Consider the following 14731-nt stretch of genomic DNA (forward strand, 5'->3'; position numbering starts at 1 on the left):
TGTTCTTATCTGCTAGTTTTCATTCCTAGAATACCACAGATTAGTCCAGAAAAGTGGGTTATGCATCTCTACCAGCAGATAAAGGCAGCAAAGTAAAAACCTTTCAAGCACTGCTACTTAACAGAGTGTCACCTGCAGTCCCTCATTATTGACCTGTTCCCAAGCCAAGACAGAGCTATAATCGTAAGTTAAATAACAACTGCCCTTTCTAGGGTGAACAAAGGATCCCAGGTTGGAGATGGAGACTGCACATCCAACAGGACACAGAAAGAAACCTTCTTTGGTCCCCACAGATTACAACTATATATAAATTCAAGCTCTGCAGTAAAATATATAAATCCAACTAAATAGTCTTTCGAAATCAAGGGGTGGGTCTCTGGACTGATCTGTGGTATTCCAAGAACGAAAATTAGCAGGTAAGAACAATTTTCCTTTCCTGTTCATACCCCAGATCCGTCCAGTCAAGTGGGATGTACCCAAGCTCCCCTATACTGGACGGGAATCCAAAAGACCCGCTCAGAGAACACTCTTAAAAAAAAAAAACTTTCCTCCTCTGTCCCCTGGACATCCAACTGGTAATAGTATGAAGAGAAGACCATGTGGCCGCTCTACAGATCTCCTGTGCGGACATCAACTAACCAAGAACCAAGAAGTCACTTGTGTTCTAGTCAAATGCACTAGCAATCCCTCTGGGACCGCTCAACTGCCACAGAGATAGGCTGAATAAATAGTCTTCTTTAACCAACAAGCAATAGTGGCCTTAGATGCCTTCATTCCTTTCTTTGCACCTCCGAACAAAACAAACAGATAATATGAACTGTCTAGTTGAGATGAAAGGAACAAAACAACCTTTGGCAAAAAAGAGGGTACTGTACGCAAGGACTCTCCATTTTCCAAAATCCACAGGAACGGCTCCCTACTGGACAAAGTCTGAAGATCTGAAATCCTTCTTACCAAACAAATCGCTACCAGAATAAACCTTCTCAAAGTGAGATCCTTCAATGACACCCTTTGCAATGATTCAAATGGCGAACTAAAAGAGCTTGCAGTACCAAGTTAAGGTTTCACGAAGGACACACACGCCGCACCGAAGGTCGCGAGTGCTTGGCTTGTTTGAGAAATTGTATAATATCTGGATGAGATGCCAACTGCATGCCCTGCAAATTTCCTTGAAGACATCCGAAGGCCGCCCTGCTGCAGAAAGGCCAAGATTTGTGAGATATCAACCCGCAACAGATCCTGGTCCTCTTGAACACACCAGGCCTCAAACACTGTCCACATCCTGACCTAAGCCAGTGAGGTGGACAGTCTCTGTGTCTGAAGCAGCATAGCAATAACTGACTACGAGTACTCTTTTGCTCTTAACTGTCTCCTCTCAAAAGTCAAGCTGCGAGACAAAAACGATCCACTCAATCAGAGAAGATTTTCATTTTCATTTATTAAAATTTATAATCACTTAATGCAAAATAGGTCTAAGCAATTTACAGGTCATACATTCATAAAAATAGATAACATATGATAGGTCCTTGTCTGAGCAGACCTTGAAGATGAGCCAACCTGATGGGTCCATCCATGGCGAGCCGAATCAGATCTGCAAACCACGGATGCCGTGGCCACTCCAGCACCACCAACACCACTCTGCCTGGATGGCGCTCTATGCACCGCAATACGCGACCTATGAGAGGCCAGGGAGGAAACACTCACAGAATTCCCCTTGGCCACAGGAGAACCAGATCATTGATCCCTTCAACCTCTTCCTCTTTTCTGTGACTGAAGAATCTTATCACCTTGGTATTGCTGTGCAACGCAATTAGATCCAGTTGGGGATCGCCCCATCTGGCTCAAATGAGGTCCAAGGCCTCTGAAGATAACTCCCATTCCCCCAGAATCAACTGCTGTCTGCTGAGATAATCCACCTGTACATTGTCCACTCCTGCCACATGAGATGCTGCAATCCCCCGTAGATTCCGCTCTGCCCAGACAAACAATTGCTGTGTCTCTAGGGCCAATCCCCGACTCTTCATCCTGCCTTGCCAATTGACATACGCCACTGTAGTTGCATTGTCTGAGTACACTCTTACCATTTGTCCCCGAACCAGAGGCAGGAACTCCACTAATGCCCTGCAGATCACTCTCATTTCCAAACGACTGATAGACCAGGATGCTTCCGCTGGTGACCACAGCCCTTGGCCTGCCCATCCTTTAGAGACCGCCCTCAATCTCTGAGGCTGGCATCTGTGGTCACCAGCACCCAGTCCGGAACCTCCAGATCCATCTCCTTCTCCAAACTGGACTGCGATAGTCACCCTGAGAGACTGGATCTGGAGGCCCCCTGAAGTGGTAATGGCCAATCAAACTCCTTGGACAACTGATCCCAATTGGACAGAAGGGACCTCTGGAGCAGCTGCATGTGAGCAAAGGCCCAAGGTACCAAGTCTAGAGAAGTCGCCATAGAATCCCACACCTGCAGGTAAACCCAGGCACTGGGTATCAGCATTCGTAGAAGACAGAGGACTTGTGACTGCAGCTTCAGAATCCTCTCTATGGTAAGATACATCTTGCCCAGCTGGGTGTCAAACATCTCCCCTAAGTACTCCAACAACTGTACTACGGTCAGATGACTCTTTGCCAGGTTCACAACCTAGCCCAAAGATCACAACATCTCCAGCACCCTCTGGACTGTCTGACGATACTACTGCCCTGACTAGAACCATCCCTGAGGGGTCAGTGGAAACCATGAAAGGACTGCTGCCATCCTAAGCCCTGCTTCTGCTGGGCCATGGAAGAACTCTTGTTGGGACGAAATCTCATATCCCGAAAATGGGTGCGAGCTGGGAAAGTCTTTCCCCTGCTCTTATCCTCAGGCAGCTTGTTCCCCTTCGACTCCCCCAGATGCTTCATCAACTGTTCCAGGTTTTCTCCAAAGAGAAGCTTTCCTTTAAAGGGAAGATTACACAGCTGTGATTTCGACCACATATCAACGACCAATTTCGTAATCACAGCAGCAGACATACTGACACCGCTGAGACCATATTTCTGGCTAAGGTGCGGACCAAATCATACAAAGCTGTTGTGTCCGTCGGTGCCCGACACCCTCTCTCCGCCCTCCTTACCTCTCTGGCGCCTCCCTCTCCGTCCGCAGGAAGACTGGCTGCCGCGGCGTTCTCCTGCCACTTGTCCTCGGGCATTCCTGGACTGGCTCGACGCTGCAATCGCCATGTTTCCTGGAGGCCTAGGGGCGCACGCGCGGCCCCGATTGAAGTACCGACATTGGCGCAAACCTCAGGGGCATCCCCCGAAGATGACGTCACTCGCGACTGATATTTAAGGTCTTGGAATTTGCTAACACATCGAGTTAGCAAGGATTGACAATGGACTCGCTTTGTCTGTCTAAGCTACTCTGCCTCCTCTGACTTACCAGAGGTACCCGCTCCTCGGGGGCCTCGCTCTCTCCTTGTTTTTCAGGTGACAGTCTGGAACAGGTACTCACTCCTCGAGGGCCCTCATCCCAGACTTACTTTGTATACTCTTCTGCCTGGAAGTCTTCACTACCAACTATCTCAGTTACATCAGTGAATTACCATCGTTCTCTCTGAGCTTTCCCTGGAACCAGGTACTCACTCCTCGAGGGCCTATACTTTCCAGCTCCTGGGCTTCATTGGGACAATGTGTGAGTGTTAACATCTGCATACCCTGCCTACTCACTATATCTCATTCTCTCTTCAGCTCAGCCTCCAGGGATCGCTGTTCCAGTATCTGAGGGACTACAGCCCAGCCGGGCATTCCAGCTCACTACTGCCACCTCTGGTGGTTCAGTATACTGTCTAATAAAAGAACTAGTGTGTGTTTGTCTCCTAACTCTGAGCCTGACCGGTGGTCCCTCTCGGGATCTTCCCCCGGGGGCATGGTCATCTGCCACTGGTCCAAGGATCCACCCTCAACTCTCATGTATAACTACTATCTGATTGCTAACTCCTAGCATCAGATCACTAACAAAAGCGTCTGCCACATACGCTACTCCAGCTTCCAGCTGTGCCACCTGCTTGGAAGAGGCAGCAGCGGCCGCCTTCTCATGAGCCTTGTGACCCCAGCGCAAACAGGCTCTCTGCATGAGGCTCCTACAGATTGCTGCTCGCAGACTTAAGGCTGAGACCTCAAACATCCTCTTCAACTAGATTTTCAGCCTTCGGTCCTGAATGTCCTTAAGCGCAGACGACCCTGCCACTGGAATGGTCGTCTTCTTGGTGACTGCTGAAACACCAGCATCTACCTTAGGCAACACCAAAAGCTGCAAAGTATCCTCAGACAAAGTTTACAATTTCTCCATTGCTCTGGCCACCTTCAGACCTGCTTCCAGAGCATTCCACTCCCGATTCACAAGTTTCCTTATCTTCTTAGGCAACGGAAAGGCTTTTGGGGGATCTCGAAGGCCATCCAGGACTGGGTCCACCCCTTTATTATCCGACTCCTCCTGGATCACCTTAATATCTAACTCCTATAGGACCTGGGGAATTAGGAGTCTCAACGCTTCTTTGCGGAACAGCCATACAACCAGTGAGTCATACCACTCCACAATCGGAAGCTTCTCAAGGTCAGATAAATCTTTGGCTGTGTCGTGGTCCATGCTGGATGTGTCATGTGCTGGATCATCCCCAGGGTCATCTGCAGATCATCCCCTGGTCAACCCTGCCAATCCTCTCCTGGATCGTCCTGTAAGTCATCGGAATCCTCAGACCTCTCATCTACATCAGGATGGTCAAGACCCAAATGGTGGAGAAGAGCCCCTGAGTTCCGGACTGAGGACCTCTTTGACCTCTTCGTGATCCTCTGTGACTTTTGACTGAAGGCCCATTTACCCACTTCACCTCTCTTGGCCAAATAGCAGTAAAAAATATTCTGTGGAGAAATCCTCACTGCCCCTGTCATCCAGTGCAGTCTCCTCAGACAGCCCATCCCCTTGCCGATCGTCCCTTCAGGCCTGAACCGCTGGAGAAAGTGGGGAAGGGAAGTCACTGGGCTCCCCTCCCCCACTTCTTTTCCTGTGCAGGCTTCCTGCTAAACACTGCAAAATCTTTCCCTGAATCAGCCCTGACAGGCCCATGTGATCAGGTGGCTCTCCTAAATATTGCTGCCCCATGGAGGGTCCCTCCCCTTCCGTAGCACAGTCACTGAAGAGTGAGGTCACACTAAGCCATACGTAGTGGGAGTCGCAGGAGTGGCAAGATTTCCTGCACTCACCAGCAGGCGCCATCTTAAAACACATGCGGTACTATCTGCCTGCATCGCCGAGAGTCAGATCGCCTGTAGTGCGAGTAACTGCCCAAGAGCCTTCTCCGATACCCGGAGCAAAATACTCATAGTCTCTTCTTCCTCAAGTAGTCTGTCTTACTGGTGTCCCAGCTGACAGACGTTTACAAAGCCTGAGCCTCTGTGTTCTATTTTATTTTTTCTTAAAGACATAGCCCAGCAAAAAACTCAACAGCAGACAGACATAAAAATATACTTCCCTGCTGCTGCCTGGAGATGTGGGGAAGAAGACCTCAGGCGGAGAGAGGGAACCAGGACCCCATGCTTTCTGACCCCTGGATACTACGGGCTAAAGCCAAACAGGGATTACCAACCCCTTGCTCGCCCAGCTCGACCTGAGGGATGGCCAGCGAAGGTACCTAACACCTCAGGGAGTGTCTCTTCTAATCTTTTTAATCTTTTTTTTTTTTTTTTGTCAGACTACAGGTTTGTACCTCTACCATCTGCTGGAGACAGAGAAATACTGAGGGACTGCAGGTGGCACTCTTAGTTAAGTAGCAGTGCCTGAAAAGATTTTAGGTCTCTGCCTCCATCTGCTGGTAGGGATGCATAGCCCACTTGTCTGGACTGATCTGGGTATGAACAGGAACTGAATAAAATATGCTGTACTCACACAGGATAAAGCTGCTATAAAGAAAGTAATGCTCTGAAAATCAGGATAAAGATACCTTAGTGCGATATGAGCTGTGATAACTAGACTAAAGATTTGAGATATAGGATGCAAGGGCATAACACAGTCTTTTTAAAATTTTATTAAGATACTGGTAGCATGATATGTGTCAGAAAGTAATGTGAAAGCACAGTGAAATCTAACATAATGCCATTCATCTATTAGGTACAATATATACAATGGAAAGAGAATTTGCAATTTCCAAAATGTCAAAATTCATTGATGTATGTGTATATATATATATATATATATATATATATATATATATACATACAAAACAAGAACCAGTTAGAAATTTGAGCATACCTTTCCGCTGATTGTTTAACTTTGGCCCATAGTTGACTCTTCCACAATTCTCAATTAATATTCTTAGCTTCCTGTAGCCCTGTAAGCATAGACCAGCTCTTTAATATTCATCCACTGATCCATATTCAAAAGAAACCTTCTGTATAAGTTAGCCAGATAAGACTTATCCGGCTAACTTACATGGGATATTCAGCAGCATGTCTATAGTGCTGAATATCCCCATGTTTAATGCTACTTAGCCAGATAAGTTATATCCAGGTAAGGTAACCTGCTCTATGGCAGGTCTGACTTATTCAATTAACTTAACTGTATAAGTCCAAACAGTGGCACTTATTTGCTAAGTTAGTTGGATAAGTAGCGCTGCCCCAATCCACCTCTAGATATCCAGTTAACCAGTGAACATAACTGGATATTAAGCAGCTGCCACTTAGCTGGCTAAGTCACTAGCTATCCGGCTAAGTAGCACTGAATATCAGCCTCCATGAGTCTAGAGAGAACAAAGAATTCTAATGTTTATTTTATTTATTGTTATTTATACGATGCCAATGTCAGAGGCTCCAGGTGGCTTACAAGAGAACATACATAAAAAAGAAAAACATGCAATATGAATGAAAAAATAAATGTGACCAAATCAACTGGTCAGGAAAAAGCCAGTCTGAAGTACATTTTCAATAGTACTAAAATTGCCAGGTCCCTGAATTCTGCCTGCTACTAAATCTGAAGGCCACATGATTTTCAGCACGTGGAAGAATGAGGCAGAGCGGCTGCCTCACAAGCCCATATATAGCAGACAAGGCTCTGTCACCTGTAAATCTGTGCCGCATTTTAACAGTACATGTGACAGGCAATCATACTTGTCTGATCAATTACAATTTATTACTAAGTCTTTTTTAATTCTTTAAGCTGCCTCCTGACAATTCCCTTTAGGAAGGAGCTATGTTAGTAAGAGTTATGGATTGCCTCCCACTCATAGGGTATGAATGATACTTATTGGTTATGATGCCACAAACGACAGATTTTATTTATGCATGAGCCTACTGTGCAAATTTAATTTGAAAGTTATGGCACTTTTCTGAACACGGCTGAACTTCTTGAGCAGTAGCTTAAAGAGTTTCAAAAAATAATGATTTGGCAGGAAATATTTTGATAGAGGGTAAGCATCAGTGCCGTTGGTGTGTTCTGCTAAAAACCTATGCGGTACAGATTTTATGGCATATAGTGCATGAAAAAGCAGCCCCATTCCCAGTACAAGCCTGTTTACTCACCGGCACCTCTGCAATGTTCAGCTCCAGGTTTTGGAAATCAATGGATCCAACCAACTGGTTACTAACAAACACCTAAAAAATGAAGAAAGTAAAGTTGCTCAGCTGTAACAGATGTTCTTCACAGATAGCAGGATAAATCAGCCACACAAGCAAGCAACATCATCCTGATGGTAATGGGATAGAAAGAGCGCTGAAAAATTAAGATGCCGAAGTCTCGTGATGGTATAGTGCCAGTGTCTGTCTGTGCTGAACAGAATGACTTATCTCCCTCTGTGTTGGAAAGGGAATGGTTCCTCCACTGAGAGCATGCGGACTCATGGCACCAAGGAGGAGTGCCTTTATCAGTTTAGCGAAGGTCCTTCAGCTTTTGAAAGCTTCCTCTTGCTGCCTGAGGTCAGTCGATGGGTGAGGCGATTTCATGAAATTCTTCAGGATGAGATTTCTAAATCTTCTGACCTGTCAGACATACAAGCGCAGGCAACGCAATTGGTATATCGTGGGAAGGGCCCAAACACTTTACAAAGAGGTCGTGACCATTTGTAAGAGACATCCTTGCATCACAGAATAGACATTTCTTGAAGCAAAAATAAGAGGCTAAATCAAACAATTTTTGTAAAAAAAATAAATAAATTGGGGGGGGGGGTTTAAGGAGAATCAAAAAAAGGAACAGAATATAAAAATAATTGTATGAGTGGCAAGAGCAAAAATGTGTCCATTCAAATGTGTGGATGAAAAAGACTGATAAAAGCTGCTCGGTAGGCAGCTGTGTAGGAAGGCCCATGCTTGCTTAGAAAAAGCATCTCGGTTTTTTTCCGAGCTCTGAAAGAACTCTTACATCCTGGTGCCAGCAGGATGACGCCATCTCCTTGTGTGGTTTACTTTATCCTGCTTGAACATGGAGAATAAACAAGATCCTAAATCCTTCCTTTGGGAATCACTCAACCAGCCAAACAAACAAGTGATAGAGATTAAGTGGAGAGCACTAAATCAATCAACCAACTACCTTTAATCCAGACAAATCAATTTGTAAGCCCAACCTTAAAAAAAAAAAAAAAAACACATACCTGGAAGAAATGAATGGGTAAGAGCATGAATATCTGGTCCAAACCACACAATCAGTTCTACTTGCTCAGTCAACTAACAAATCAAACAAACCATCAAGCAGCCCATCCAAAACATTGGACCTCAGAAATTAGTCCTATTAATAGATCATTCAGTGCTGTCTTTCTGTGGACTCTATTACAAGATGTCTGTGCTTTTTCTCCTAATTATGTATACCTGTGCTCTGTCTCGAATGTTTCCCTGAGAATGGAATTGTCCTCCTCCAAATATCACTGTTTCATATAGTGTATACCCATAAGATTGTCCATTATCATCATTCACTGAGAGGTTTTCCATGTTAATAGGCTCCACAGTTTTAAATGGCTATAAAAGAAACATTTCAGGTGAAGTCGTGCCACTCAAACAGTGAACCTCTTTGTTGCACAATCCTGTAACTGGAAAAACTGAGCAGCAGCCTTGGTAAAGAAAGATCAGCCTTGCTTTAGGAACAAGGTGGGGTGCAATGGGACCCTCTACTTTGCAAGTCAAAATATATCCATGGAGTCTTTTGAATGTTTAAATTCTGGGGTTAAAGAAACTTTAGAATCTAGCAGACTCCCGTCTTCCCAAGAAACACAGCACAATGGCACAATGTAATCAAAGTTTGGTGGAGAGCTAAATGCAGAATCTTGCAAAGTCAATGCAAACCTCCCACTACTCAGCCCAGCATCCTCTCTCTACCCTGTATTGATATACAGTAGTACCTACCTCTTCAGTGCTCTGCAAAACATCCCATAGAGATACATACTGCTTTATTTGCACCATACCATATGAACCTTTAGTCATTACACTAGGAGGAATGGGTAGTGGTTCCTCTGAAACAGCAAACAAGGTAATAATATTACTATATTATTAATAATATAAATAGAAAGGTCCATATTCAGCTGCTGTTCAGCTCAGTTAGTCAGATAAATTTCAGCAGCTTATCCGGTTTATTTTATTTATTTATTTAAAATCTTTTTCTATACCGTCGTTAAGCGGGTGCCATCACAACGGTTTACAACAGGGCACAAAAACTATATGTTAAATACAGTATCTGGAATTCTAAACTCTTAAACAGGTGCCGTTAATTTACTGTAACATAGTTTCATAAAAATATTATTTGGTGAGTGTTATAAGTCATGTCCAGTTTCCTCTTACTCGGCTATAAGATATCGTACTACTTTATTTTGGTTCTTTGTTGTTTAAAAAAGAAAGAAGGAATAGTTTAGGATATAGTAATGAGAAGTTTAGTTTAGGATATAGTAATGAGAAGCACACACTTAAAGAAACAAGGTGTGTGAGTGGGAGCTTGACTGACTGCAACCCAAAATTTCCCTGTTTCCTGCTCTCAATTCTCATCGGAATTAGCCGGATAACTTATCCAACTAACTCAGTTCCTCCCAGTAACATCCCTGACTTATCCGGCCAAATTTTAGCCACATAAAAAGTTATCTGGCTAGAATTTAGCCGGATAAGTGTCCAAATATTCATTTAGTTGGATAACTTCCGAGATATCCAGCTATGGACCTAAAAGATAATACTGAAAGTTAGCATAGACAGAGGAAGCCTCTCTGTCATTAGCAGAGAGAGGGAGTCACACACTACAATAAAATGGAAGAAGGATTTCATCTCCCTATCAGATGATAGCTCAGACTTTGACATCAGCTAGCATAGTTGGAATACTCTTCTGTGAGAGCAGAGTATGTGCAGAAAGAATGAAATGCCATTAGATCCACTCTCTGCTCTGGTAGATCAAGACATTGAGCTGTACCATCAGGAGAGATTTTGTTGATTTCTACTTACCAATAAACTTGCTGAAGAGGTCTCGAAGTTTGTAATACTTGGATGTGTAGTCACCAGCTTCAGTCAATGGTGCATCATAGTCTAAAACACAGACAAGGGTCTGTAACAATTAAGCTGCTTTTTTTTTTTTTTAATAAATCTATTGATATTTCAACAATAAACAGTATACAAGCAGTATAACAAAAGCCAGTCTCCATAAAGAATATATGAACATATATAATGTACAAAAATATGCAGTTAAACAATTCCTTTCTAACCTCCTCCCTTCGCCTCCATATAAGACTCCTCAAATGATCTGAAGGAGGTATCAAAATACTCATGCATCCAACTGAAGATCATTAAGAACCTGGCTACGTGCCTAAAGAGGCAAGGATTGGATATATGGTGACCAAATATAGTAACACAGCAATGACAGCAGATAAAGTCCAAATGGTTCATCCAGTCTGCCCAACAAGTGGCTTATGGTAGTAACTGCCACATCAAGCAGGTTACCCCATGTGTTCTGTTAAAAGTAGCATCTGCTGCACCATGCAAGTTACCCCCCATGTGATCTATTAAGGGTAGTAGCTGCCAATCTGTGCAGGTTACTTCCATACAGAAATGTTACACCTGAAGTTAACATAGGTTGCCATTTTTCTTCAGTATCAATCTCAAGCCTTTAGGGATTTGCAATGTTTATCCCATGCCCTTTTAAATTCACTTAGGGGCACATTTTAAAAGACAGGCCGCTCTGAAATCGGAGCGGCCTCAGAGGGAACTTTCCTTCCACCCCCCGCACCTTCCCCTCCCCTCCCTTCCCTAACCCACCCTCCTGGCCCTATCTAGACACCCCCCCTACCTTTATCTGAAAAGTTACAACTGCCTCCGGGCAGTAGTAACTTACGCGCACCGGCACTCAGCCACGCCCCCGGACCGCCCACACGCCCCCGAACATGCCCCTGATCGGAAACCACGCCCCTGGCCACGCCCCCAACTGCCCCTTTTTGCAAGCCCCGGGACTTACGCGCGTCCCGGGGCTTGCGCGCACCGCCGAGCCTATGCAAAATAGGCTCGGCGCGCGCAGGGGTTTTTTAAAAGGGTTACGCGCATACCTTATGCGCGTAACCCTTTTAAAATCCGGCCCTTACTGTTCTCGTCCTCACCAACTTTTTCGGGAGGGTATTCCAGGCACTTTATTGCTTGAATTTGGGACCTATGATTACATATGATTCAGTATGCAGTGAAATGCTGATGATTAACGTAACTGCATGGGTGTTATGAAGGCCCACATAATTTTGAATTATTTCTCAAAGTGATGCCTTCATAATAAGATAGGTTTGTGAATGCAATAAAATATATATTAGATGCTCTTTTCATGAGTTGAATATTTGGTATATCTGAGCCCAAGGACTATTTTTTGTGCATCATTAATACCTTTTAGGTATCTGAAGGTCTGCATCATATCTCCCCTGCTGCTCCTCTCCTCCAGGGTATACATATTTAGATCCTTCAGTCTCTCCATATTGGTATTCCAAAACAGACCCAATACCATTTTGGGTACTTTCCTTTGGACCTTTTCCGTCCTGTCTCTATCCTCTTTGAGATATGGGCTCCAGAACCCAACACAGTACTCAAGGTGAGGCCTCACCAAGGACCTGTACAAGGGTAATATCACCTCCTTTTCTCTGATGGTTATTCCTCTCTCTATGCAGCCCAGCATCCTTCTGGCTTTAGCTATCTCCTTGTCACATTGTTTTGCTGTCTTCAGATCACCAGACACAGTCACCCCAAGGCTCTTTCTAAGTTCATGCACATTAGTCTTCCCCCTCCCCCCATCACATACAGCTCTTTTGGATTGCTGTATCCCAGGTGCATGATTTTACACTTCTTGGCACTGAATTTCAGCTGCCAAATCATTGACCACTCTTCAAGTTTACTTAAATCGCCTTTTATCCTCTCTATTCCTTCAGGCATGTCCACTCTGTTGCAGATCTTAGTATCATCTGCAAAAAGACAAACTTTTTCTTCTAACCCAGGTACAATGTCTTTTACAAAAATATTGAACAGTCCCAATCCTTGAGTCACTCCACTTAATACCTTTCTTCTTTTTTTTTTTTGAATCTGTATTTATTCATTTTTTCAACCAGGTAACAGTACAACTTCAAGTAACATTCACTATTGTAAACTCCCCCCCCCCATCCCTCCCCGCTCATGCAATCCGTAATGGAGGTGACCAGGTATGCATTAGTAAGAGCAAACTGCACTCCTCCCCTCCGACGTATTCGTCTATGAATCCTGGTGAACAGTCTCTGTGTCCGTGGATGGAGCGTTATCCTGGCCTGGGGTCCGGTCCTGGCTCCAGGGATCTCGGTAAGGTCCAATGTAATGAGCGAGAGAAGACGTGAAACCTGCCCATACGCTGGATGTTTTAACAAATTTCTGTAGCATAGTGTCCTTAGCAATGGCATGTTCCATAGAGCAGAGCCACATCATTTTGTGAAACCATTGATCATAACTGGGAGGTTGAGGGTTGAGCCATTGTGCCAATATTACCTGTTTCCCTACGAGCCCCGCTTTCTTAAGAAAGAGTTCAACTTCCGGGGTGAGGGACAAGTAGGGAGGCGTATCCAGACCAAAAAGCCATAGATTAGGGGCAAGCGGCAGCTTGGTATGGATAAAGCTCGTACATGCCCTGCACACCTGCCTCCAAAAACGAGTGATATGCAGGCAATCCCAAAAACAATGGAGATAACCACTATCCTCCTCCCCGCATTTAGGGCAGCACGAGGTCTGCGTAATTTTCATTTGCTTGGCTCGAAGTGGTGTGTAATACCTTTCTTTCTTCAGAGCAGATTCCATTTACCATTACACAGTCAGTCAACCAGTTTGTAATCCACTCCACCATTTTGGCACCCACACCCAAAAGTCTTATTTTATTTACAAGCCTCCTATGCAGGACTGCATCAAAAAATGTGCTGAAATTCAAGTAAATCACATCAAGTTCTTGTTCTTGATCAAATTCTCTAGTCACCCAATCAAAAGAAATCAATCGTATTATCTGATAGGACCTTCCCCTGAATCAATGCTGCCTTGGGTCCTGAATCCATGCTGCCTTGGGTCCAGCAATCCACTAGATTGTAAATAATTCACTATCCCCTCCCTCAGCAGAGCTCTATTATTTCTCCCACTACCAAGGTGAGGCTAACCAGTAATTTCCATCTTCCTCTCTGCTACCACTCTTCTGAAACAGGGCTATAACTGCTGTTGTCCAATCTTGTGGCGCCACTCTTGTTTCCAGGGATCTATTGATCGCGTCTTTCAGAGACCTGCCAGCACATCTCTGAGCTCCCTCAGTATCCTGGGATGTACCCCATCTGGCCCCATGGCCTTGTCCACTTTCAGTTTTCCCACTTTTTCCCATGCATTCTCTTCTATAAACGGGAATATGTCTACCCGACACTTATCAATGCTCTTGTCAACAATCAACAGTCATTCTCCAGGGTCTTCTTTGGTGAACACTGAACTGAAATATGTAATATTTCTATGTTTTTCATCTTTCTCCACACATTACTCCTTGTCTCCTTTCAATTTTACTATACCACCTTGGATCTTCCTCCTATCACTAATATATCTGAAAAATATTTTGACGCCTTGCTTTACCGCTTTGGCAATCCTTTCTTCCACCTGACCTTCCTGATTTCCTTCCTCATCGCTCTTAGATTCTCCAGGTATTCTTCCAAATGCTTCTCTTTTTAGGAAACCTTGTTCTTCTTGATCGCTGTTCTTTTTGCCTTAATTTTTTTTTTAGTTAACTCCTTTGAGAACCAAATCTGTTCTTTTTCCTCATACTCTTGTTGACTTTTCTTACACAGAGAGTTGTCTTTGTAATAGCTCCTTTTAATATGGCTAATTTTCTTCCATGATCATCAACTGATATAAGGTGGTTTCTCCATTTCATCAAGGAAGGGGGTGTCTATAGACCTCCAATGCTGTAGAATCAGACTGTTCACAATCAACCAAGCTTTTTGTAGCCATGGATTCTGGCATGTTTCCATGCTTGTGTACGACATATCATTAAAAAGAATAGCCTCTGGCTGTAATGATAGAAAAAAGTCCAAAACAGAGCCCAAACATACCAACGCTTTTCCTCAAAAAGCTCTGTCATAGTACCAGAAAATATGACCCAAGGTACCAACATCCTGGCACATTAATGACATTCAAGGGACACAACAAACGATACTCCCCTGCATCTCTCTCTTCAACCAGAGATGGCAGGGAGATGGTCTGATTCAAAAGAAACTCAGTGATAACCTTTGGT

At 44.2% G+C, this 14731-nt stretch overlaps 1 protein-coding gene across 5 annotated transcripts in view; it reads right to left on the reverse strand.

The window, feature by feature from the left end:
* GLB1L2 (galactosidase beta 1 like 2) overlaps positions 1-14731 on the reverse strand; it is a 136911-nt gene that overhangs the window by 21335 nt on the left and 100845 nt on the right. For all 5 annotated transcript variants that reach the window (XM_029572334.1, XM_029572335.1, XM_029572333.1 and 2 more), the window contains 5 exons: positions 10435-10515; positions 9358-9464; positions 8827-8973; positions 7549-7620; positions 6284-6362 (listed from right to left, as the gene is read on the reverse strand). In XM_029572334.1, the coding sequence (XP_029428194.1) occupies positions 6284-6362; positions 7549-7620; positions 8827-8973; positions 9358-9464; positions 10435-10515 (486 nt within the window). The remainder of the gene's footprint in view (positions 1-6283; positions 6363-7548; positions 7621-8826; positions 8974-9357; positions 9465-10434; positions 10516-14731) is intronic.

This window comes from Rhinatrema bivittatum, chromosome 12 (assembly GCF_901001135.1).
Source record: "Rhinatrema bivittatum chromosome 12, aRhiBiv1.1, whole genome shotgun sequence".
Taxonomy (NCBI): Eukaryota; Metazoa; Chordata; class Amphibia; order Gymnophiona; family Rhinatrematidae; genus Rhinatrema; species Rhinatrema bivittatum.